General features: G+C 38.4%; 1 protein-coding gene across 2 annotated transcripts in view; it reads right to left on the bottom strand.

Moving 5' to 3' along the window:
• Positions 1–26,529, bottom strand: part of LOC112985190 (mucosa-associated lymphoid tissue lymphoma translocation protein 1) — a 43,219-nt gene that overhangs the window by 12,341 nt on the left and 4,349 nt on the right. Inside the window, exons 3-11 of one of the 2 annotated variants that reach the window (XM_064500353.1) lie at positions 21,961–22,082; positions 20,547–20,697; positions 15,025–15,203; positions 14,343–14,439; positions 13,545–13,577; positions 11,846–11,872; positions 10,658–10,693; positions 8,664–8,867; positions 754–931 (exon numbers count right to left, since the gene is read on the bottom strand). In XM_064500353.1, the coding sequence (XP_064356423.1) occupies positions 754–931; positions 8,664–8,867; positions 10,658–10,693; positions 11,846–11,872; positions 13,545–13,577; positions 14,343–14,439; positions 15,025–15,203; positions 20,547–20,697; positions 21,961–22,082 (1,027 nt within the window). The remainder of the gene's footprint in view (positions 1–753; positions 932–8,663; positions 8,868–10,657; positions 10,694–11,845; positions 11,873–13,544; positions 13,578–14,342; positions 14,440–15,024; positions 15,204–20,546; positions 20,698–21,960; positions 22,083–26,529) is intronic. The other variant, XM_064500354.1, reaches the window with a different exon arrangement.

The following is a 26,529-nucleotide window of genomic DNA, read 5'->3' as shown; positions in this document are numbered from 1 at the left end:
TATATTAACCAATATTGAATTTGGCAAAAATCTCTGCAAGAAGTCTCTGATGATGACTAGCCATTTTAGGCTACAATGAAAACTATTTGAATTCTTTCCTTGAAATCATGGTGTCTGCAATGTCGACGCACGGGTTATGCGGCAATATTTTCTGTTTGGATAACAAATTGTGAAGCTGAATTAGATCACGGGCATTTCATTAGCAGTGAAGTTGACAGGCTCTGCAAACATGGAGGCACTAGCAATTTTCTATTACAAAACATAGATGGCCCTTAGGGACTGACTTTCGGAAGTGCTGACTGAAGAGCTGATTTCAAGTGCAAGCTGAATCAGGCATAGTATTTATCTTCTCTTAACAGGGAAAGAAAACAGTACTTTGTTTAGAAAAATCTGCTGAACTAGCTGATTTTTAAGCTCTAAATAAAGATACAATTTCCTTAGCATAAAAGCAGTCCACATAATCCACGCCTCTTAAGAATTATACAATGAGTACTTCAGCCCCTCTGTCAAACTAACATGCCTTTGATGATATGGATTCTCCTTGCTCCCTGGAATGATAAAGATGATTAAAGATGCAAGGGAAAACATTCACTTTTCTTCTGTAAGATGCCTAACTTCACTAACAAGGCTGACCCTCTATAACTTTTAAACAAACAAAAAGCTGAAATAACTCTCATTCAAATCAAGAGGCAAGTATCTGCATGTGGAGACAGAAAGCTGAATCACCAGAATGATCAGATTAATTAGTTCTACCTTTTCCGACACATATCCAGTAGGAATACATTGAGTCCTGTCTCTTTTTCCTGCATCAGTTTGAGGATGTTCTGTACACACAGACAGTTTGCAGATCGGTAGGGATTTGGAGCATCGATAGGGACCATGAAACTGTTTCCATAGTTTTCATAGCCATGGCCAGCATAGTATAACAAACCTGAGAGGTCAAAATAGATAGGACTGAAAACACAGTTGGAAAGTACATTAGAACATTTCTACCATTCTAGCACGGCCATGATTTCATGCACTGTGCCCACAGCATGCGTCTGTGGGAGAGGAAGATCATTTAAGCTACTCCAAGCAGCTTCTTTTTTTTTTTTTTTTTTTTGTATTGATATACCTTTGTTAGTACAGGAAGAAAGGAAGGAAAAATAAAAGGATAACATCAACCTCATAATACACAGACATAAAAATAAAAGTTTTTGCTCATAAAATAGGATCATTCAAATACTTACTGTATAGTGACACATGTAATCAAAGATAGCTAAATAAAACAACTCTTAAAAATGCTTTAATTAGTTTTGGCCTCTAACAGAAATAACCAATTGTGTACTATATATTAGAACTTGAAGATACAAGCAAAGAACTGTGCCAGCTGTAAAACAGCTTCCCCACATGTGCAATTACAAAGCTTTGAGTAGTAGTGACTTGGTGCAGATTTAACAGATAAAGATAACCTCAAACAGTGTTACTGGATATTTTTTGTTTGCAAGATGCTGTAATCTTTAAAATTACATTCCCCTCTGAAAATTTTTACCTACTATTACTACTGACAATTCTTAAAATTACTATAACTAGAAATCAGAGGAAAATCTTGCTTATACTATGACAGTGATTTTTCAGTTTTGCTGTTTCTTCTGTACAGTCAGTTTCTCCATGTTTTTATCTTTTGTATAGGAAGGGGTAAGAACTATTTTTACATTTAGAGAAAAGAATGATTATTCCATGATCATATTTGGCAGCAGTCCAGAGCACATTCCTATTATTCAGACCACCAGCAACTAACTCACTTTTAGTTGATCGCATCTAGATCTCTTTACAGTTTCATGATTCATAACTGCTATATGAGCAACTTCTTTCAATGCTTACCTAGAGATAATAAATTATCCTAGAATCTCCCTCATGTGTCAATACATAATGGTCTACAACAGTTTAAGATTACAGAACTTCAAACAAACCTGCAATAGTTTTGTATAGAGAAAAATATAATGTATCTTCATAACCCTAAAAAAGGAAACTGCAACTTAAGACTTAAGTTCTACTTCTATGAATAAGCAAATCAAATATTAAAACCACACCAATTTGCTGTAAAATTAGATAATCTCAGTAGTTTTCATTGCCATAAAACGCAGTTACCAGAAGCTTACATGATTCAACAGAATTTTCTTTCTGCCTGTTCCCTGTACTGCTTTTGTTTATCTACAGCAAGTTCCAGCTTCTAAAAATAATATTAGTTATCCATACATAGCTGTCTATGGGTCAGATTTTCAACTAGTGTAAAGTGCTGCAGCTGAATTAAAGTCAGCAGAGATATGACAATTTATGCTAGTTATGGACGTGATCTTCTTATATTGTTATTCTTACTATACACAGCCATGAAAGTTGTCATTATAAAACTTAAATATTCAGTAATGCAAAACAACCCTTGCCCTAACATACTAAAATGACCAATCTTGAAGTCGGCTTGTGTAGTTAGGTATGCTAGATGATTTTCCCTTTATCTTACAGATAAATACAACAAATGAAAATACTTCTCTCATAGAGCCCTGCATATTGTGTAAAGGAATACAGAGAGATGATCACAGACCTTCAAACTAAGACCTGCGTTCTCTTTTACTTGCAAGCTCTCAAGTCATTAAGGACTATGCCAAGACCTCACAATCTGCTCCATTCAGTCAGCACTGCTCAGCTTCTGTTCATGGGAAACATGCATAGTAAAGAGAAGCACCAGCAAGTGCATACAAGGTAAACCCCAGGATGTAAGGATGCATTTAAACAAAGAGCCTAATGGCGATGCGTTTGCTAGAGTCTAGCAAGTCTTGCAAGCCGACAACAGTTTATTCAATTGAAAATTAAAGTTCAAGGGCACAGAATTAACTGTGTGTAACTAAAAACTTCAGCAAATACATAAAGTATTAATGGGCCAACTATAAGATTCCTATGGTTATCTGAGACGGGGTAGTTTAAGAGTTAAAAATGAAGTTAATTGCCAAGTGCCTAACATTATGTCAGGTTAAGGAAAAAGTTAATGGAAAACTACTAAATTTCATTTCTATAGTGTTTGGATCTGGACCTAAACCGAGATTATATATCCGAGTGTATGTTGGAGAAGTAATTGGACTAACAGAAGGGAACACAAGTCTCCAACTTAAAACCTTTTCACTTTCTGTAAGACTAGTCTGAAAAAAATCTGTGTTAAAGCAAGAAAAATGCAGAATAAAATCAGCAAAGATATGAGCTTTGATAATACTTTAAATTTTTCAAGCTCAAATTAATGAGTTATAGCCATGGTAAAACACAACACTAATCATGCTCCCACCACCCTCTCATTACCTTGTTTTACTTCATAACCCTGAAGCCTACTAACAACTTGCTTTCTTTGAATTGACTCATTAATTAGAAAGTGAAACAGTGGACACAGACTATTTTAAGACATTATACAGGAAGCAATAAAGTCCTTAGACACACCAAACGCTTGCATAACAGTATCACTTCCTACAGCTAAAAGTTACTGTTTTGCAGACTGCTTGACATAGATCATGCTGAGGACAAACCAGACTCTACTTCCAAGCGGCTCCCTGCCAACAGAACATACCACCACTTTGAATCCAGATAGCAAATAACAACCCATAAACATCCATCCATCCTAAATCAGGAAATAACTGCTAAAGGAGTAAGGAAAACCAACAACAACGCTGTCAGGGTCAATCAATCACACGTAGAGTCAGCTCACCTAAGAAGAAAATACTGGCCAAGACTTCTCCAGCGTGCAGCCCAGTTACCGCCCCTCTGGTGACCTCCAACTCTCCTCTGCTTTTTACCGGCTACCAGGGGAATCGGCACTGCAGCAAACAGCGACGGTGCTGTCCCCACGGGCCCTGGGCTGGAAGGCTGGGTCAGCCCTAACACCATCCCGGTTACGCGACAGGGAAAGCTAGAGGTAGAGTAAACAGCCTCATGTTCATTGATAACTAGAGATGTGCCAAACTGACTTGGGAACTGATGAAGTTTCTACTCCATGGTGACTATAAAAACACCCCAAGTGCTGTTTCCTTGGTGTGTCAGACCGGCAGTAGGTGTCTCGCAACAAACTATAAACTGCAAATAAGAACTCATCCACCAGCCAAAAGAAACTCATGAGCCAAGACGGACATCCACAGCTACAAAATATCTCTACAGCGTACCACATAGTAATGACATTTAAATTTTCCGTTTTGAGATAACTATCCTTGACACCTTTTGCACAAAGAGACTTTTCCATGTCACAGAACACTAAGAACACGAAGTCAAGCAAGTGACAACGCCAACGCGGCCTTTAGCCTGCGGCAACGTGCCTTGCGGAAGGGGAAGGAAAGGGAAGGGGAAAAAGATGCACACCGTCTTCTCCTAGTAGAAAAAAAAAGTAGAAAGAGTAATGAAAAGAGTCAGAACACTACTTAGCAGAATATTTTCTCAGTGAATAGAAATGTTTCAAAAATAGCAACTGGGTTTCTTTTCTATCCTTCAGCAAATGACTATTACGCTTATCTGGTCAGCATCTGCAACAAATTAATACATTGAACTCAAGATCAGAAATAAGTCTCTGTATACTCAGAGTAAGCAAACATGTTTGGAGGGCCTCAGTAGACACTTTGGCACAACAGTTTTGAGTGTTTAAGTTCTTCATAAACATCAGCATTTAAGTGATGTTCACAGCTTTGTTTATGAAAACAGCCTAATTATTTTCAGCCTTTAAAATGTATGGGTCTATGCTTTTAGCCTTTGCAAAACACAGTATTGATTACATACAGCATTTAATACAACATAGACCGAGGCATTAAAGGAAATAATCATCATCACTTTGTTTATTACTCCTGCTCTTAAGGAATGGTATCTGAAATGCCACTTTCCTGGCAGTAAGTAGCAATTACACAGTGTCACATTAGACATCATGGGTATGTGTAACAAGAACTAAACAGGAATAGCCACTGTGCCTCTTCTATTTGGAGCTATGCCTACTAAAAAGCAATAAATCATCATCCATTTGTGCATTCACATCATCTTTTATATGCTCCGAGATAATAATAGCCACTATCCAGAAAGAATAAAATGACCATTTAAATCATGAACTAGTTTACTGCCAAACACTACTGAAAAACTCTCTGCTTAGCTTTCAGAAATGCCAACTTCCTTGAAAAATACAGCTCTTAAAATACACCTTAAAAGTGCCCTCTGATAGTACTGGTGAGAAACTCATTATAGCCTTTCAGTACTTTGTTTTCTAAATTTGTTTCAGCAATTATAAAAAAAATCAGAAGGTGTAAGAATCTAAAAGTTCATTCAAATGTATAACAAAGTACATCTAAAAGAAAATTGCTATCAGAAAGTTTACTAAACTTTACTGTCATAACCAGTCTTCATATCACGTGAGTTTTGGCTCTGACTTAAATGCTGAAATGTCAGATCAGCCAGTTCTGCAAAGACAGAGCATCAGGTATCACATCAGTAAAAATAAAAGACATGCTAAAAAATAATCTGACCTTGTGTTCCAAAAAGAGTCAAACAACGTTTTCTTAGGTGGATGCTGCTATGGGAAATTCTGCAACCCAAATGGAACAACCGCCTCAGCTTTCCGGTCTGTCCTAAATAATTTCTCCAGTCATTTATGCAACCTTAGCTTTTAGAAAAAAGCCAAAAATAATGGCAGTCAGCAGCAAACTGCTCGAAGCCTACAGAAGAACCTTCCTTATGCTCCAAGTCAGGTGGTCTGTTCTGCATAAGACATGAAGGTTTTTGCTCAGTGGAACAGTTCCACCACACCCTCCCCCAGCGAACACGGGGCCGCCAGTTCTGCCTTTCCCTTTGTCCTCCAAATCAAGTTTAAGCACGACAAAGAATCCAAGTATGTGAAAAATGACTTAAGAATAGCAGTGATGCATATCAGACCTGACTGGTTATTCACTGTCCGAGGAGAAGGCACCTCCTGAGCAGTATGTGGAGGGTAGTTCAAAAACATTACTAAAATTCTACTATAGATATCTTATAAATGAATGTGTAACTCAAGAACTTAAGAGACAGGAGAGAAGTGTGTTAAACATACCTTTCAGTATGCATGCTGTAGATTAATTTCTACCTGTAATGTAAGCCTATACTGTGAGGGCAACAACACCTTAATGATTGTACTGCAGGACACTTTAGAGGTGTGGACCTCGGGTTTTTGTTAGGCTTTATTTCAAGTCTAAAGTGTTTAAAAAAAAAAAAAAAGTTAGAGGCGCTGCCTCCTTAAGCAACAAACTCCAAACTTAAACTCCCTGAATAATGTGCAAAGACATAAGAAAAGGACAAATCCTTAACTCTGTATTCAAAGCTTCCACAACTCTGTGGAAGCAATAGCTGTATCTGAGCTCTGCCCAAAGAGGAGTCTTAGGAAAGTCCTTTATTATTCACAACTGCAGAAAGTAAAAAACCCTGAATGCCATAGCTCATCAAATTCTCAGTTTATGCCTCTCAATTTGTTAGGTATACCCAACAAAGGATTTTTTCTGTTTTATTTTTAACTTCTTTGTAGTGCACAGGTACAGCTTAAGAGAACTAGGTTTCCTTAAAAGCTTCTTTTCAAATTGTTTTTTAAAGTAGCCATTTAGATTTGCAGATTTTTTTCACTCCTTGTCAAGGACATAATGAAAAACTATTTTTGTGAGGCCAGTATCCTGACAACTGAAAGGAACCCAGCAACTCAAAAGAAGGCTTTCTATTTAACCTGAAAATCTTGGTTAAAAGAGAGAGTGTGCATGCAAGCTGTTCAGCATTACATCTTAACTACAGGGTGAAATCAATGTTTTTCTCTTATTTTTGTACTGTGTATTTTAGGTTGCAACAACTTCACGAGATAAAGGCTTTGCTACCATGTCCCTTGCCCCCTCCTTTCCCTCCCACTCCCCGTATCAGAGTGCAGCTTACTGTCAGGGCTCTGAAAGCGCCCCTCTTCCACAGCTCTCTAAGAAAGTCTGGTGTGCAAGGACTAAGAGAGCGCAGCAGCAGCTCTTCCCAGAGAGCTCCTGAAGGATGGAAATCCAGAAGGAAAGACCATTCTGCAGACATCTAGTAGAAAGACAGGGAACGATCGAAATGGTCCAACAAGCAAACTTAGAACATATTCAATATTATATTTACGGCTGTTCCCCTCTCCCCCCAACAAAATGCAAAGCAGCAATTTCTAAATATATCTAGGGATTGGTCAGTCCTAATCAAATGCAGTAACTTGCAGACATGGGAAAGGGCAGAGGACAGAAGAGATGTTTAAGGTGTTTAAAAGGTGTCTTATGAGCAGCAAGGACTACTGCTCAAGATTACATGTAGTCTTGCATTCTACAATACCCTTGCAAAAGCACAAAAATAGCCATCTAGAGTAGACAGTGGGTTATTCTCACTATTTTGATAAACTGCAGTTAGAATGAGATTTTGCTAATTTAGCAGAATAAGTGAAATTTAGCAGAATAAGTGACAGGCTATTGACAGACAGATCCTGAACGAGCCACTGTCTGCTTCACACTTCCCACAGCAGTTTCCCCACATGGAAATCAGAGAAGACTCAAAACAATTTTGGTTGTACCTTGAGAAAGAAATCATTGTTTAGTGCCTGTTAATCTCTCAGTAGTCCTTTTCTTTTCACTCTTCAGCAGACTGTTTTAGTGAGCCATTTCATCCATTGTTTGTGAGCAAGGTACACACAGACAGGTCAGTTCTGATTTTCCCATCTCTGGACCCAGGGTCAATTCTGTGTCTCAGTAACCCTTAAAAATTGTACTTGATGCTTATTGCACAGTTAAAGCCTAGGAAAAGGTTTAGGTTTGGTATTGCAGGGAAATCCTTAATGTGAAGTAGTAGAAACAAATATTTTCCATCTAAATAAATGTGTAGGGAAAGGATTTCAGGAAAAAATAGTCTAATTTTCTTTATAAAGTTTGAGGAGGAGAGAAAAAGCTATATTTCTATCTTTGCACATATCGAAGGAGTACAAAAGAAGTTGTAAAGCAGCTGGAATATATAGTGCATCTAACACATTCATGGCTCAGAGCTCTCTCTTAACTACAACTGAGATTCGTAACCAGTGAACTGAGCAAACCTTTAATCTGTTGCAAGTAATATCCTCTCCTCAGAGCAGCTTTTACAATAGTATAATTTGGTTTGTACATTTTTTGCTATTCTGCTACTAGCTCTTTCCCATAATACACTGATACAGACATAATGGACTCTTCATGCTTTTACTTAAATGCTTAGTAAAAGTTATTACTAATAACCTCCTAGTATAAATATGTAACTTCTGCACAGCATGCTGCTATACAGATGCATCAGCTTTTAGCAGATAAACACACCAGTACCATCAAACACTGAAGTACTCTGCAGTGAAAAGCTAAGTAGTATATATTTAGGTGTGGTTGAAGAGTTCAAAGATTTTATCTTTTCCAATAATAAAGCAACAATAACCTTTTTAGTCAAGGTCAAAGCATATGCCACTGGTGTTTCTAACTTACCTTTCCCATTCTACATACATATTATTAGTGAAGTTTGCTTTATTATCACATGAATTTATTATCACATTATCTGGAAGAGGTAAGAAAATCAGATGTTTGTGTACCTGATACATCACAAAATCAACTTACTCCACTAGGAATATCACATGTTCTTACCATATACTCCTTTGTCCAGGAGAAGTAAAAATTCATTCACTGCATTTCGCATCTCAGACTCCGTAAGATCCAGCAAAGAAACAACTTTGAAATCCAGCTGTCTTAGCAAATTGGTCAGTTCATAGACATCTACCATTGGAGCCTTGAGCTGAGGGTGATTCCGGTAGCTCATATTTCCTATTAACAGAGCTACCTTGTCTGTTGCTGCAAAGGCAAAGGAAAAAACAAAGTCACAGCACATTTACATATTTCCTGGGTTCAATACCTTTAATTTCTTCTAAAGCTAAAATAGTACCATACCTCAATATTTTACACAATATTTTAAGTCCTCCTACGTCGACTCTAGAACTCAACTCAGCTCTCATCCAAGAAAACAAAGAAACATTGCAGCATGTTCTGACAGTCAAAACATTTGAACTGTGATGAATGCAGAGGTTCTCAGATCTGCTAATCTGTCAACAACTGAGCCACTAAGGCTATTTTCCATTTCTTTCATTTATCTGAAAGCACAGACAGTTATCCAATTCCCCCATACAAGGAGGAAGGAATTTAATAAAAATGAAAGTTCTCATGGCAAAGCTATGGCCAATATGCTTCCCCAAACAAACTGAATTGTCTTATGCTTCTTAAAACAAACAGAAGAAAACAAAACACAGTTTCATGCCCCCATCTCCCAGGCTCCTGTCTCTAAAACAAGCAACATTTAAGTAATAACTTTTACAAGTCAGAAGTAAAAAGTCTTTTTTTTCCTGTTTGTTAAGGGTTTTTTTGCTGTTGTTCTGCTTAAAAACAATTAGATATATAAGAATTTTAAAAAATTGGGGTGGGGGCAGGAAGTCTGCCAACATGCTTATAGTTTGAGATACATTCACTTTGATTTTAATGAAGTTGGAAGTATTTCCGCCCTGAGTGAACAAAGCAGCTATGAAGGGGAAAAAACTACATTGCCAGAGATGCTCTAGAGTCTAGCAGCCTGTTTTTCACCCAAGAATTGCACACTACAGAAAGGTATTTATTCAGTTAAAGCAAGACATTTTCCTCCCTAGTTTGTTTGTTACTTCTCGTCTCTGATAAGAATTACTGTCCCACGGTTCTGGTGACACAAAAGATCATGTGAACGCCTCTTAACCTGCTTCAGGGACGTTAACCACGCACAGCTAGGTCTAGCAGAGAATCTCTGTTCATAGCCTCAGTCTCTTAACATTTCACTGCCCCAGACAAGATCCCAACTTGTTTTCAACATTTTTGCAGATGGAAAACTTGCAAGGTCTCAAACACAGTAAGCTATTCTAAAAGCAGAGACAGACAAAGCGTAACAGAAACATACTGGCATTGAAATGCTTTTAAGAGTACAAGTTTTCAAATCTATTTAGAAAAAATGAGCCAGGATAGGGAAGGACTTTCACTCACTCATACTGGCGGATCTGGGAGTGGTTAACATTTTGGAAAAGGCAAGCAGCCGTTCCACCCGGTCCGGCACAGTCAGGGCAACACGCCTGACCGCAGGCTGTTCTTCACAACATACATACAGTATCCACCTCGGTGGTTAGTCCGGCTGCAGCCCAGGATCACAGCATCCACACTACGCTAGGCTTGCAACATAGCATACTCTCCCAGTGCAGAGACTGCCACTCTTCTTTTGAAATCATCCTAATGCCACTACCCCCAACTATCAGAGTACTCAAAGTAATGGGGTAACATACTTGTTAAGGTCACAGTCAGAAGAATTTGAAACCATAAACTGGAAGAGATGAGAAGTTACAGGCATTCCACCAAGTCATCAAAAATACTGGTATTCTCACCCAAGTTTACTAGTGAAAAGGCAACCAAGTTTTATAAAGGACTATAAAAACACACAAAAGTCTCCCTCCCTGCAGCTCTTTACATGCACTATAGAGTTATTTCACCAGCTATAGCAAAAGAAGCCACATTCAGACAGCTCTGTTTCCCAGATAAGATATACATATGTCCATCACAGCTACAAAACTACTCACCAAAAGGTCTGTCATTTGATCGTTCCTGTAGGTCTGCTTGAAATAAATTAAAAGAATAGATCATCAGTAATAGCAACCACAGTTGTTAACATAAGAAAATGAACTGCATGTTCCATAAAGCAACAGTCCATCAGTACTACTTTGCTTAGTAAGTTATTTTATTTAAAGCTAGGAAGGAAAGTAAGAGTGCACGGCTTTTGTTTTTATTTTACCTAATTCCCTTCACCCTCTTTCAGCAAACACAGCCTTGTAAGATATGAATAACACTTTCCAGAAATTAAGATATAATGGATACTTATAGTGTAATTTTGAGTCTTACAAACTGCATATCAGCATTTTCAGTAACATCTGAAACACTTCATCCTCTCTAAATGAGATGCAGACATGCAAGATGGGGGATGTTTAGCAGGGATAACAGTTTGCTATGTGTAAAATTCTTTTATTTTATCCTTCACGGAGGAATGGTAGAGCCAACACTCTGCAAAGAACAACACTAGGTGACAAACCTACTGCTTTGGGTACCATGCATGTATCACGACAACATCACTGACAGATCTTTCAGTAACCTCAACTAAGCTTTGGCAAAAGTAAATATATCTTGGATGTCTAACACAGGAAATCATATAACATTTGTGATTTGAGCTTTGGGGAACACAGCATCAGGGATAATGCCTCAGGGAGTACTATTCCAGACGTGGACTTCTATCAGTAACAACAAACAGGCTTCAAATCACATTAGTCCACTCCAACTTGGATTTACAAAAAGTACCAACTCAACATTTCATGGATGTCACCTTACATCAGTAAGGCTCCCTTCTGTCTGCAGATAACCATCAGGAAGAACAAAAACATACTAAGACTTAGGAGTCCAAGTAAGCCACAGGAAAAAAAAAAGCAAAAAAATTTCCTTCTTTATTTATATAATATGTAAGCATATAATATAAAAGAGCAGCTTTACGTGATTTTGCAAAGATAATAGCCACCCTATGGTTCACTCTGGATCTTTAAGTTAATTTACTGAAACCAGCAAGCTGCACTGCCCTTTACATGATATATGCCCCTGTTAAATCCCCAGCTATGAATACATACAAATAACAGATGTTACATACTGCAACACAGTCAGCCTTCAGTGATTTGTAATGTGAAATGAAGATCTGAAATTAAAGTTTTTCAAAACGTATCACTTACCAGCTTTTTGAAGACCACTTAGATCTTCTGTGAAGAAATATACCAATAAATCATAGTTTAAACAAGAACCAAATAATATTTTTAATAGAAGTATCATGCCATATTAGTAGAAGCCAAAATAGAAAATCTTTCTAAAATATGCCAAAATTTAGCTTTAAATTTCTGTAAATCTAACCTTACATGGGTTTCTTCCAGAGGTGCAGAAGAGAAAATCTTACATCAAAATATTAAGTTATGCGAGACACAGCAAAACAATATAACAGATCTCAAACAAAAACAAAGGGGAAAACATATAGCACCCTCAGTCCCACAGGCGTGCAAGCAGCTCGAACAAATAAGGAAAAAGAACACAATCACCCATGTGAATGACAGATGTTCTAAGGACTGCTAAAAAAGCAACATCCTGAGCAAGAAAGTTTACTTCATAGCCTGCGTGTATTCAGAGAGGCTTCTGATTTGATTTTCAAACATTCTAAAGTACCAGAGGTTTCACCTATTTATTGAGAACACTGGAAACCACGGAAAAGAAAAGTCAATTATTCGAAGCACCGGAGGTCTCCCAGGGCAGGCTTGTTCCATGCAGTGGAACACCAGGCGTATATCTTAAGCTATCAAGCCAGACTCATACATCCATGTGGGAAAGCGTGGTGACCTAAACTGATACCAGTGTGGCTTCTAACAGTAGCTTAGCAGAAAAATGGTGTTGCACCCAAGCAAACGGTAGTTTGGGTGCACGGCCCCGTAGACAATACAGTGGTTATCTCCCGCTTCAAAGGCTGGCTGAGTTACAGATAAGTAGGAGGCTGCCGTATACAACGGATGTGAAAGGCTCAAAGAGACAATCAGTCTCAGAAGCTGTTCTGTGGAAGCCAGGCTGACGCTGCAGATGCTTAGTACTTGCACCTTCCAGCTATAGGTCATGACCCCTCACAATGTCAAACCTTTAACAAAGCAGCTTTTGTCTAGCTTTGAACAAGAAATGCTGCAGAGCAGCTTAATATCAAGACAAACAGGGTAGAGAGCCATTGAATGCACCTTGGGAATGCATTTGTTTTTCCTTTGCTGGGTAGATAAGGTCAGGGAACAAAAAATAAAAATAAAAAAGCAGGTGTATATCTTTATATATGGTTTCTTTCTAGTATGCAAATTTTACATACTTGGAGATGCTCAGTAATCAAGGGATGGTATCAACACTAAGGTCAAGATTAAGGTCTTCCGCTCACACTGGAGCAATGCAAAGGAGAATGAAAGGTCTTCCTAATAGTTGCTGGAAACACTCTCTTGCAGGCACAGAGCTGACAGAATCACTAGAACTAGCTCTATCCAACCCTCTAAGGTCACTCAGGTCCCTGAACAGCTCTGGCTTTCTTACAAGGATGTTGCCTCCTGAGCCCAGTCAAAGAAATCTCAAGATCTTTATATTTCACTAGAATCTGTAAGTGCAGGACATGGAAATGATGCAAAAATCAAATCACTTTTAACACCGAGGATGAAGAAAGTGGTTTGGTGTTTTTCATGTGTTCTAGATCATGGTATCAAGGCAAAGAAGGGAGAAGCACATGCAGAAGTAACATGACATCACACATCAGTGTTTTAAAGCCCGCTGAAGCCCTTAAGCCACCCATGCTTCTCAGCAACAGTCTATCATCCCCATAATTAATTTTTAAAAAATTGACTCACAACTAAAAGTTCACTTTACCTTCTGTGCACTCCACTGCCATAGCTTTCCTTCCTTGTGTTTTAAAAGGGAAAAAAAATTGGAAGACAATTCATGCTCTCAGTTATGAGAGTTAGCACAAAGTGGAATACAAAGGTCACTGCCAAGCTTCTCCACAATCTGGCTCATTTTACAGCAGTGCAAGTCTGTCAGCACTGACTACGTTATTGCATGGCAATTATTGCTAAAACTGAGGAATACCAAACTAGAATATTTCTCACGAGAGGAAAGAGCTTTTCATATGAATTAAGTGATAGTATTCCCAAATACATCTAGAAGCTACACAAACAGAGCTCCCCCTCTTTGGTTTGCTGTAAATATACGCAGATCCACTAAACTGTATTATACCTCTTTGTTATACTTTCTGTGGATAATCTCACCCGCCCTGGTTGCAAAAGGGCTCAAAGAATATAACACAGCTGGTATCACTAACAAGATCTTAATGAAATCTCAAGAGTTAAACTGTTTAGTTGTCAAAGAAAGCATGAAGATGAAGCAATCAGCCCACCACCTGTTGACAAGCCACATACATACTAGCATTGTCAAAAAGTGGTAGCATTTCTACACAGATCACCATGAGAATCCAAAGCACTTTAGAACCGATAAAGCTCTAAACTTTCCTTTGATGCCAGCAAGGATAGCTATTTTAACAAATGGATAAACTAAAAATACAGAAGGTTATGTGCTTGGCTTAATACTGAAAGCTTCAAAAATAAATTCTAATGATAGGTCAGTCAATTTATCAATTTCTTCCCTACGTCAAACTGAAAGACTCCTTACCTATAACAACATCTATCTTCTTGCTGTCTTGATCTTCCTGGTCATTGAATACATGACACCAATACGTCCCCTGATGTTCCATGCCCACGTAAGCTACCTGCGTAAGCATCACAGTCATCCCACGATGCCCCAAAGAATATATGTATCAGCTTGATTTAAGCCCCTGTAATGGGCTTAAACAAAGCCTATACAAATCTAAAAGCTGTAGATACTCTCATTCCACAGTACGATGGACGGTGTTCATATTCTAAAATTGCTTTCAAGAAAGAATGCCACACTGCAAATCCACCTCAAAGGCTTAAGCTGCGCTAAGCATTGAATACAACCACTCTTACAAATCACAGTGCTTTGCAGCACAGGATAGAAAGAGAAGCTTTCACTTTTACTGATATTTAATCTTTGTTATGTCAATAAGTCATTCTAACCCAATATATGTTTAAGTCAATTCCATAGCCTTCCACCCCATGACTACCACCTGAAACACAGTGCCGGTGTCCAGGATTACACCTCTGCACCTAAGAGTCTCAGAATACTGTCGTCACATGAGAGCAACTAGTGTAAAGTGCACCTGCATAAGGTTATCACGACATGAAAAAGTTATTTTCTTCAAGGGAACTTTATATAACAAGCAAAAGGTGGTTACATATTAACTGCCTGATGCTGGCACTCTGCAGTAACTTACCATGTAGACATTTTTGCTCCCATTTGCCACGGGAAATCCATTTCTGAACCACTGGTAATGAGGAATTGGGTTTCCAATAGCTCCACATTCTAGTACCAAAGCATCCCCTACCGTCAGGTTTTGCGGCTGAGGCTGAACACAAATACGTAATTTGTTTTCAGGCAAACCAATCAAACTCCCTTAAAAAATAAAAAAAAAGAGAGAGAGAATTAATCAAACATACATCAGTAAGAATTATCCAAGTACAGGCACACCATCCTATAATTACAGCAGACTTTAACTAGCAATGAAAGTTAGTTTAAGCTGTGTTTCCTTTAAAGAGTATGCTAAAAAGGAGCAGCAACTGTTTTCCGTTTTTCCAACTGAAAAGTAACAGAAATGCACATTAAATGTACCCCACAAGCAAAGAGATGCAAAGACCTCTTTGCATCATTCACTCCTGCCAATGGGATTACCAAGGGGCACAGCCCCAAAATATAGAGCTGTAACAGAAAAGCTCTAGAGAAAAAAACAAGTACAAAGAGCAGTGGGATGGACTGAGGACCCAACCTGTGTGCAGGTGTGTATGCAGGAATAAGAATTCCTTTAGATCATTTTATTCGCTTCACTGGAGAAAAATCAAGGTAAAACTTTGGTGACTACAATAAATCTTACAATCCATTAGTTTTAGCATACCCATATTCTTCTCACTCTAAACTTAGCATCAAATTTTACAGCAAATGCATAAGAAAAACCCAAAGTTAAAAATACTTTACAAACACCAGCTCCTGCCGTGTTTCCATGTTGAAACGTTTTTAGACAAGAAATCTACCCAGAAAACCTGAAATGCATTAAAGGACAGTCCAGCTGATAAAAGTTTCTACATATGCTAAAAATATATTGAAATGTTGAAATTCATTTTTAATACAGCCACTATACACACAAAAAAGTTGTATAATACCACTGAAAAGTTTTATGATCTGTATGTCTGAAGAGCTTGATTAACTGAGACACAGTACAGCAAGCTCAGACCTACCTGTAAAGGCCATACCAGTGATCTTCCATCTCAGCTGCAAGGTCACTCACATCTTTATTTTTAGACTAAGTATGTAGACACATATTTTGTCATCAGAACTATTCATGACTGATGATTAAGGGCTGATGACACTATCCTTCACAAACTAAAGGCAGACAGTGATATGGATAACACTATTCTACTAGTATCTGCACTTCCTAGCGCATTACTAGCTTATATTTCAGGGATTTTACAAAAAGATGTGCTCAAAACCCACTAGAAGCTACAGCTAAGTTTTCTATTTAAGTATTTGCAGTCCTGTCTTTTTCCTAAAAGATGTTCCTCCTATGTCTTTTTCCTAAGAGATGTTCCAAAAAGGAAATGACAAGTTGTTTTCCCTGAAGAGTAGTTTAAGAAACTGGTATCCCAGAAACAAAAATTGAGAAGTACTTTACAAAGACAGCCTCAAATACCTATTTGCCAGAAAGCTACAGAGAGGCAGGCTGCTAACGTCACAAGAACCTCACGGGAGGTAGGAAGCTGTGCCTCTGTGGGGTAACATGAGTCTGCTTCACACACACACACACAAAAAAAAAAAAAAAAAAAAAATCCACTTTATCAGAATGAATCAACTTTATATATTTAGATCATTTTGATTAATTCAACTTCAAATCCTTTCAACTTCTGATTATGGCACAAATTTAGAATACAGATAAAATTAAACTGGGGAATAACCAACTTGTAAATCTTTACATCTACTACAGAAGAAAAAAAAAAAATCACACTTTTCACTAGCTAGAAAAAAGGGAGGTCAAGTCTAATGAAAGGAAAGGGATTTGTTTCAGACAGCAAAAATGACAAAACCCAAACTTTTTAGATGAGCAGCATATGCACTCAGAGGCAAATAAAGTCCCCCTCTGCGCGGCTAGAGCGCTAGTAACACATATGGGAAGATTTGCTGTTTCTCAATGGGAAAAATAAGCTTTTTATTAAGCTGCTACCGATGACTTTAACAGCAACAGATACAAATCAATGTTTCCTGGTTTTGGAAGTCACCTTCACATGCCAAAGCTTACAAGGGATATCAATCCATTGTGTATTTCAAATCCAGCCTCCTTCCTGGCCAGGAGGGGGGAAAAAAAATCATGAATAATCAACAGGCAAGCAGAAACACTGTTTCTATCATAACACCCCTACTCTTTTGCTGCTAATTACATTGTCATGCAAGTCTCAGTAGGGCAGATAATAACCAAAGAAAATCAGTTACCATAAAGGTTAATGGACAAAACACAACCACAGGAAATATGGTCACCTGCTCCATTAACTATATGACTCCTGGCAGATGCTCACACGGTGGCGATTCTGTGCTTTCTTCAGATGACTCATTCCAGTGTTTATTATTCCTGTCATTAGAAAATACTTCCTAATGTCTAGCAGAAATCTCTCTTGCTGAAATATGAACCCTTTACTTCATGCCTATAAACAATAAGCGTGAAGAATAAATCCCATCCCTCCATGCAGCCACTTTTTAGGAAGTAAATGCTTTGAAGATGTTTTGCATTTCCCATCAATCCTTCTCTTCTCAAATCTCAACAAGTTCAATTTCATGAGTCTTACAGTATGTCCCATTTCCTATGAATCTGACAAAATCTGTTGACACACAAGAATATGCCCTAAACTCTTGCATGTAATTTGAAATATCTAAGTACAATGCCACACCAAGGACTTCACTGTGAATGTGTTTATTATCAGCGTTGACTCGCCTTTTTAAAAGAAGATGGTATTTTCTAATGCAGCCTCTAGACAGTTAAGGAAACTGAAAGAAATCTGCCAATATATGCTATACCAGCGTTGTACAGCATTTCGAATGGAGAGACCTTGGCTTACCAAGTCCTCCAGAAACAAATAAAAACCTCTGAAAAGGTTGCTTAGGAAAAACTGTTTACCGCATCTCTTACCATATAAAAGATTTTTGTATGTCAAAATAAACGCTAGTTTCTTTCACTCAACTGTTCAGAGCCTTCTCAATCCCTCCCTGTCAATCCTTCAGTTTGATATTAGGATCTCTAACAAAATGAAAAGAATTAATTTCCCTCAAGGGCAGAAAGACAGAAGAAAGATGAGAGGCAAAGGAACTGCTGTTGTAGTCAACTTGAGCAGGATTAATCTTTAAGACAAAAGAGCATATGTACAAGTTACAGATGGCGAAACAGAACACGAGATTGAAAGATATATGGCTTCTGTCTCTGGTGCAACCTCTTACCGCAGTCTCATTTACAGGCGCTCGCTGGTATAGCACGTTGTCTTATCACTCACGCAGTACACCAACAAACCTGCACCAGCCTCAGGATGTTTCTGAAACTGTTTCTGGCTGCCTCACTGGTCACAAGCTGGAAAGACAGCCTTGATTTGGGGGGGGGGGGGGGGGGGGGGGAGTCAAGCTCTTATTAAACAGAAAGCAAGGAAAAGATAGGAGGTTAAAAAAAAAGAGATCTGGAGAAGGAAAGCAACTGAAGGGAAAAGGAAAGAAAGAAGAGAAAAGGGGGGAGGGGGGAAGACAGCCAACAGTTGAAATAGGAGACTTCAGATCTAGCCAGCATTTGCAGAGATGGTGCATCATCTAGCTTGATTCAATCACAGGGGATCCCAGGCCAAACGTTGCAGGAAAGAGAAATCATTCATTCAGTGTATGCACTGCACCCCCCAGTTTACGTTTCTTTGTAAGGACCCTAAGAGAGAAAGTTACAGGAAGGAGAAACCCATCCTTGCCCCCTCATCCTTTTTGTCCATCACCAAGGCCTAATTTTGACTCATTTACAGCTGTTTTTTTCCTACTATTTACAATTCAGAACTTTTTGTGCCTTATTTTCACATTATTCATTACATGTTAATATCATGGAGCTCGTAGCTAGTCAAAGCATATTAAAATTCCCTTCCATTAAGGTTTCTGGTTGCCCAGGAGTCATGGAACATAAAGCAATGCACTAGTCTGTGGGTACCCACTGCCCTTTAGTCATCAAAACTTCTGCAACAAGTGTGAAACAATGTATTTTTTGTTTCTCTCAAATTCTTCTAAAGTAGCCATTATGCACCTAAAGCTTCCTGGTGTAATCAGCAAGATCTAAACCTGCAGCTTTCTGACAGAATAAAACCTGAAGTAGGAGCAAGGGAAAAGCAGAAGAAATCATTGTTCAGATAAGGGATGGAGAAGCTGTCAGAGACGAAAATATGAAAAGGTTACTTCAGCTGACACTGCAATAGGCTTTGATCTTGTACTGGAAGATCAGTACTCTCTACCCCTTTTTCTTCCAGGAATAAATTCTATAGGCAGGATGCAAGCGGTACACACTCTGACTGATGACATAAGGCAAAATAAGCACTCTATAGCCTGAAGACAGTACAGTTGATTTCAATCTCACTTATCTTTAGGATCAATGGCAAGCCAAGGCTACGTATTTAATTCGAAAGTTAAAAAAGGCAAACACAATGCATATATTTATTAAATGCTATTGACTATTCTACAAAACAACAACAAAAAAAGAACACATGCACACACCAGCAACTTCGGAAACTGGAAATAAGGGCACGGTGTCTGTATACTAGACCAAGTAGTAAATTTCCAAACACAGGATTTATTTTACACTCCACTACTCTAAGAGATCCCAGTACTAGGTGGATGCTGTTGAGTAGACACCTGTTTACCCTATTTGCATTCTCCTATTTATTCCATTCTTCTGAAACTACTTCTTCCACATTTCCATCATACATGTTGCAGATGCAGATTATCCCATTGTTGAAGCAGAGGTACCTTCATGTCATTGCCACAAATTTATATGGATTTATACCATTATAAGTACATTTGAGTTACCATGTTTTTTTCTTATGCAGGTAATAACTGGTAACTAACACCCAAATATGTTACGAAACTTATGAAGATGCAACTCACACTAAGACGACTCCTTTTACCTCATACGTTTCTTGCTTTCATTTTATTTGTGGTCAGGAAAGCAAGAAAATCCTCTTTAAGATTCTTATATACCCAGACTGGCAACAAACATATAGAGAGAGGCCAAACAGTCCTGAATATTAAGCCAGTGGGGCAGGCTTTCAGAAAAGACTTTTTCTGTCCAGTCACTAACAAGTTACAGGCTTCTGGTAAACAGCAAGATAGTTAAAGAATTGTTTTTCTGGTCCAAGACTCCTCTAAAAATTAAGACAATTCTGAGTCTCTGCTTGTTTTCAATCTATTCTTACCCACCACTCAGTGAAACTTCCTTTCTCTTCTGCTTTCACAGCCAGCATAAGAGAGCAAGAATTGGATAGCACCTTTTTAAACCAGCCCTCTTCCATATCTCTGCAAGATAGCAACCGGGACCTGAGTTCCCCTAATAAGCAGGAAGACAGACTTTCAGAAGACTGTGTTCGTTAGATAACCACTTACTCAAGGGCTGGAGAAAAACAGATTTAATAGGCTTCAAGGTGCAATCCAGGCAGAGGGGTCCCACCATAAAAGGCTTTTGCTACTCACTGTGAGACGTATCATGGAGATCACAAACTTCTAGTCGTGCCCACCGACTGAACACAAAGGAAGATTCACTGTTCACTCGACAGATGTAAAAGCCGGAATCATTTACTTGCACTGGATTCAAAACCAGCTCTGGAGAATTACCATGGGGAACCTGAATTAAATATGAACCAGGAAATATTTAAGTTTAGACTGCTTTAAACTAAACCAGGATCAAACATTAGAATATTTGTTTCAGTGTCAGAAACACCAGCCTCAACTCCTCCATTTACTTGAAGCTTTCAGATGAGAAAGTCTTGTTTTAAGTATTTAGCAGCTCTGAAAGAGGTTGTCTTTCAAGAACAGTTCATATGCCTCTATTTAAAACAACTGTGAGCTCTTCAAAAACAGCTGACAAGCTTTTCCTGAAATTCTTAATCTTTCCCCACAAATAAGTTTGAATAATTTCTTGAGTTACATTCAGTTCTTATCTCAAGGTATATTCAACTATGACCAGGAAACTATAACATTCTGTCAGTATCAGAAAGGTAATTTTTTACTACATCTACAGTGAGAAATATATTTAAGTGTAATGAGCAGGACCTGACTGTAATCACATTTTTATTTTAAGCCATGGTTTGGATAAGCTAGATAAGCCTTTAGAAAGATGGAGGAAAAGGAGTTAAATTTTTCAGTCCTAGCAGCAATTTAAAATACTATAAACTTAGTGCATTTTTAAAAACAGTACTTATAACAACATTAAGATAATGTGCATTCACCCTGTAGAAGTATAACCAGGACAAGAAGTGCTACCATTCAGACGCTCCAGAGATACTGCTTGCACGCCCTCCAGGTTTTTTATTAAGTCTGTGACATCACTGAGTTCAGGCCTTCGACTTGATTCCTAGGAAATGAGTTCCCCTCTGTCCTAGACCTACAACGATTGGCATTTGTTCCTGTGTACCAGTTTCTCACCGGCCTGTTTGACAGTGGTTGGTAGATGGATACAAAAGTCTCCCAACTGTCACTTTCCAGGATTAGTATCCAAAGATTGAATGGTCTGCATATATTGAACCATCTTATTGTTTTAGCACATTGACAGGGTCATATTGCTGCATTTATTGAAATTCTATTTCTATTAGTAGATAGAGTGAGCATCTCTCCTTGAATTTGAAAATCATAGCTAAAAAAAAAATTAGTTTTATCAGAAATCTCCAAACAAATATCCAGGGAGAGAAATAAAAGTATTAAAAATTATTCCACAGAGTCATTACCTATTATTCTCACTGTTTAAAAAAAAATTATATATATATATACATACATACATATATACATACATACATATATACATACATACATATATACATACATACATACATACATACACACACACACACACACACACACATATAGGTATATATTCTGCACCAACTATTACCTCTTTTTCCTGTTTGAACCACTGGTAATGCACAAATGGGTGTCCCATTGCCCAGCAACACAGCTTGACGACCTGGCCAGGGAGCACTGCTTGAGAGTCTGGCTGCACAACAATCTTTATACCTTAAAAAAGGATTTACACATAGGAAAGTTTATTAATAAATACACCTCAACAATTTAAGTTTGCATTTAAATTGTCCTCTGAACAAAGAAAGTTTCTGTCATTCAATCCACTTGAAAATAATCAGTTTGGTTGTACTAGACTTGCACAGTTACAATTAGTTATATAACTTTAGGATACGCCATTCCCTCTTGCTCCCTATTCACTAAAGCAAGTGGTATTTCCAATGGCGTACGTTCCTTCTGGAAAAAGTATTCACAGTTTTTAAGACTTTGCTAATTCCCAAGGATTTCTTTGAGGTTTTTAAGATATGAGAGAAGGCCTAGCCTGAGGGAAGGTTCAGACGAGTAAGAGCTAGTTTAACTAGCCGCCTTTTCTACTACTGCTCAGGCAATCCTATCAGTTAACACTGGTTACAGCTTCATGCCTTTGACTTCCATAAAACACAGAGCTAGGGTTTTCTTTTGCCAATCTGCAAGATAAAATTTTCCACTTCAGATTTTAACTGCCAGGAAATACCATGAGCTACATGTTGACATCAATCTGATAATGATCCAGTTGTTTTTTTAACCAGGATCATTCCAGAGATCTAGTTACAGCATGACCCCCAAAACAGATCCACTGGCATGACCAAGGTCATGGTGGGGGGGGGGGGGGGGGAGTCAACTTTGGAACAGAAAGTTTAATCTTGATTTGCTGCCAAAGAAAGCATATATGGACCTAAGACCCAGGCGTCCAACAACGCTGAACTGATAAACCACCAGAAATCATTACCTTAAAGTAGTACTTGCTATGGATAGTAAAATACATTTAACAACCCTAGTGGGACCACATGCACTACTACTAATTGCTACCAATAATACGAGCAACAGAAAAAGCACAGAAATAACAAACATTACAGAGGCACTTCATCACCTTTTCACTACTCTCTAAAATCAGGAATCAGATGCAACATAGGTACTCATACTAAAGATTTTGTTTTGTTTGGATTCAGTCCGATTTCCCTGTTGCAGGAGAAAGTAGGTTCCTTTGTCACAGTTTAATGAATGCACGCTGCAGGAGCTGAGAGCGTAGTTTGATTCAGAAGCAGCATTGAAGACTGGGCAGGAGAGGGAACTTACAGACTAATATAGAGTAAGACAGAAGCTCTGTGCAAAAATAGCTGCAAAGAGATCGCAAACATCCTGGTAACAAGACTCAAGGTTATCATTTGCTCTGACCCTTTTTACTACACTCTGCCAGGAGTTTTCTTGTTGTCTGCTTTTTCTCCTCATTCAGTTTAATAGCTAAGTACATACATCAAAACTTTGTCCTATTGGAGAAAGTACGAGGAGAGAAACTGTATTTGTAATGATTTGGTCAACAGGTTGAAACCTGGGCAGAAACAGGTCTGGTCACCAGATTGAAACAGAGATTACATGACACCGGGAAATCACAGCGTTTGTCTAGCAGGAAGGGGGCTGTTCCACCTTCCTCCACACACAGTCTCACTCTGACATAGCTGACCACGCAGGCAGCTACCCCAGGTAGCTATGGCACTTGAGAATTTCCTGTCTTATTCTAAAATAGTTTTCCCTCCATACTCAAACCCTGCAGATTGCTACCTCAGTTCCTCATTTAACACTTCCTCCAATGCTTTTTTGAGATAAAGGGGGCATGTTAAATACAGTTTTTGAGCATCACTATGACCTAACATTAACCAAGACAAACAGGAAGTATATTACTTCAACTTAAATAGATGCACGGGGAAGAAAAATTAAGATTTGCTCATTCCAAAAGACTTCCACTTTTATGTTTTAATCTCTCCTGATTTGCATCACTAACATCTCTTATAAGAAAGTAGCTGAGAAAAACAAATTCTCTGAAAAATTAGTATCTTGTACTCCACAGAGGTTTACAACCAAGTTCTAAGAAAACATGATTCAGAATTTCTTTAACGTTTCATTTGTTTTCCTGCCAGATTTCTATAAAGTCACTTTGAAGTCATTCATTTAGCATCGTACAGCTACTTCCTGCAAGCATCACAGAATTTAATAGGATAAAAAGAAAACTTTCTGGCTCAATTTTCAGAATGATGAGAAAGATACGCTAATGCTTCTTCAATTTTCCTTGGAATATGAATGCACAAGGTTTATCCTCAAGGACAGGGAACTGACATTTCATGGCTACCAGACTTTCTTACATGCAGCATAAATTAAGTACTCAGTACTTAACTATAACCCAACTGTTATCTTCTTAGCTTACACATGAGTAAAAATATTTAACCATTTCTGAGAAACCAGCCTTAATTACTGACATTCAGATTGGAGTGCCTAAACTGCTGCAATAAGAGAACTGTCTAGGGAAAGGAAATACCTTGTTGCTTGTTTCAACCAGCACAACTCAGTGAGGTTGCACAAGGACTAGACTAACACCACAAACTGCGTATTAAGCCTTTTTCCTTCTTAGCTTGGGAGGAAGGTCTTTGCATTTCAATCATTTCCAGTGGGTTCACAACATGACAAGATTAAAAAAAAATAAATAAATAAAAAAAGAAGAAGAAAGGACAGAAAGGTGATCCAAGGAGCAGGATGTCTAGGTTTTCTAATTACCAAACAGGAGAATTTTAAGAATTATTAGCATTACTATTTTGTGTGTTTGGTTAGAGGAAGGAGCTCTTCTATGGAGTTAATCCAGTGCAACAGGCAAGTCTGTAAGCTTTGAGACACAAATAATTTCTGGGACTCTACAACTCTCTCCCCAAGATCCTTTGGGATGCTGCAAAACAAAGCCATGTCTCAGCTTGTAACAATGCATCTGTGATACAAAGGCTCTGAAGTAGTATCCCTGTCAAAACAGACAGCTCAACAGCATTAAAACTGTACACACATTACCCTGCACACTCAGAGGCTCAATGTTTTTAGCACAATGTTCCTACCTGCAGTAGTATATAGTGCAGGATAGCACATTATCGCACATTCCTTCACCCCAAGTCTCACTCCTACAAGCAAAATCCACCTGCACTGACATAACACCAATTCTCCTTTTCTCCCCAGTCTACAGTGGTGCATTTCAGCTAGGCTAAATTATCACGTAGCTCAACTGCCTCATTCAACACCATGGTATATCTAGTACACTAAGAAGCAGAAGCCTTAGCTAGATGAGACAGTTGCAGAACACTGCTATAGCAGTTTACTTGAAAAATTCCAGGGTTGTTTTAGCAATTGTTCTCAGCCTGTGGCTTCTGTTTTCATGCCATCCAAAGAAAAGGAGGACAGCTACGAGTATGGCAGATAGCTTGCTAATCTCATTCCCACTTCTCATCTGAAGGAAAGCTTTTGTAACTTCTGAATAGACTGAATTTCACCATATCCTGCAGAAGGAGGACATAAAAAAAAGGGGGGGGGGGGGCAGACTGTATACTATGGTAGGAAACAGCTTCAGATGCTACTGCATTTCTAAAAGCTTTCTGACTCCGGGGCACGTCTGCAGGATACCCATGTGCATTTAGCTGTCACACATGCTGTTTCTATAGCAATTATTCATATGCCTAAGTCAGTGTTTACATTTTCAGTCACTGAAAGAGTGAAATCCTCCCTCCTTGCTTCTTTTCCCTCTTTCTCGAAACCCTAACAAAGTCAACCTGCATACATCCCTAAGCAGCCTTCCGCAGGTTCAGGGTTGTTATCAGATTGACAGCTCAAGCACTTTGAAAGATTGGTTTTTTTTAATTATCTAAAATAAGCTGCAGGTAAGGCAACAAAAAAACCCAACCATTTTTCATATCTTGTCTCATTCAGCTAACAGCAGCTAATGGATTGAAAACAGCTTTTGAGACAGACCATATAAGCTTGGTTTCCCAGCAGGAACAAAACTAACACTCCCACTGGATCATGCTGCTGTGAAGAATGAGGTCAGTTATGCTAGAGTGGTACAAAACTGCTTTCATAACTGTGCCTGCAACTCTCCAAGTTAAACCTGTAGAGAAATGTGAGGCAAGGAGGACTTTAAAGCCCACAGCAATTTGCAACAGACACTGCTATACCATTTATCAGTTCTAAAGCAGATACTTTCCTAACGGAATTGACTTAAAACACTTAATTGCCATACTGAATGCTTATGCCTTTGTACACGGCACTAAGACACCTTTCAGCATAGCAGTTCTGCAGTTGTAGTCATGGTACTAGCAAAAAGCAAAAATCTGCTTGTAAAAACCTAGACCAAGAGAAGCCTAAAACATTGCTGTTATCCTCTCAGAGCTGATTTAGGCATGCTGCAGGGTAACTACGCTGCACCATAGCTACTGTCCATTTCTTCTAAAACAGCATTATAGCTCTGATAAAAAAAGTTTTAACTTATATTTAGTTCTCATTTCAATAGCTTGTGACACATCAGGTTACATAAACTAACAATATCTGGTGCAGGTTATATAAACTAAAAATATGTGGCCCAACACTTCCAGAACACATT

This window comes from Dromaius novaehollandiae, chromosome W, assembly GCF_036370855.1.
Source record: "Dromaius novaehollandiae isolate bDroNov1 chromosome W, bDroNov1.hap1, whole genome shotgun sequence".
NCBI classification, from domain to species: domain Eukaryota; kingdom Metazoa; phylum Chordata; class Aves; order Casuariiformes; family Dromaiidae; genus Dromaius; species Dromaius novaehollandiae.
The sequence above is the reverse complement of the archived record's forward strand: the minus strand, read 5'-3'. Positions and strand labels throughout refer to the sequence as shown.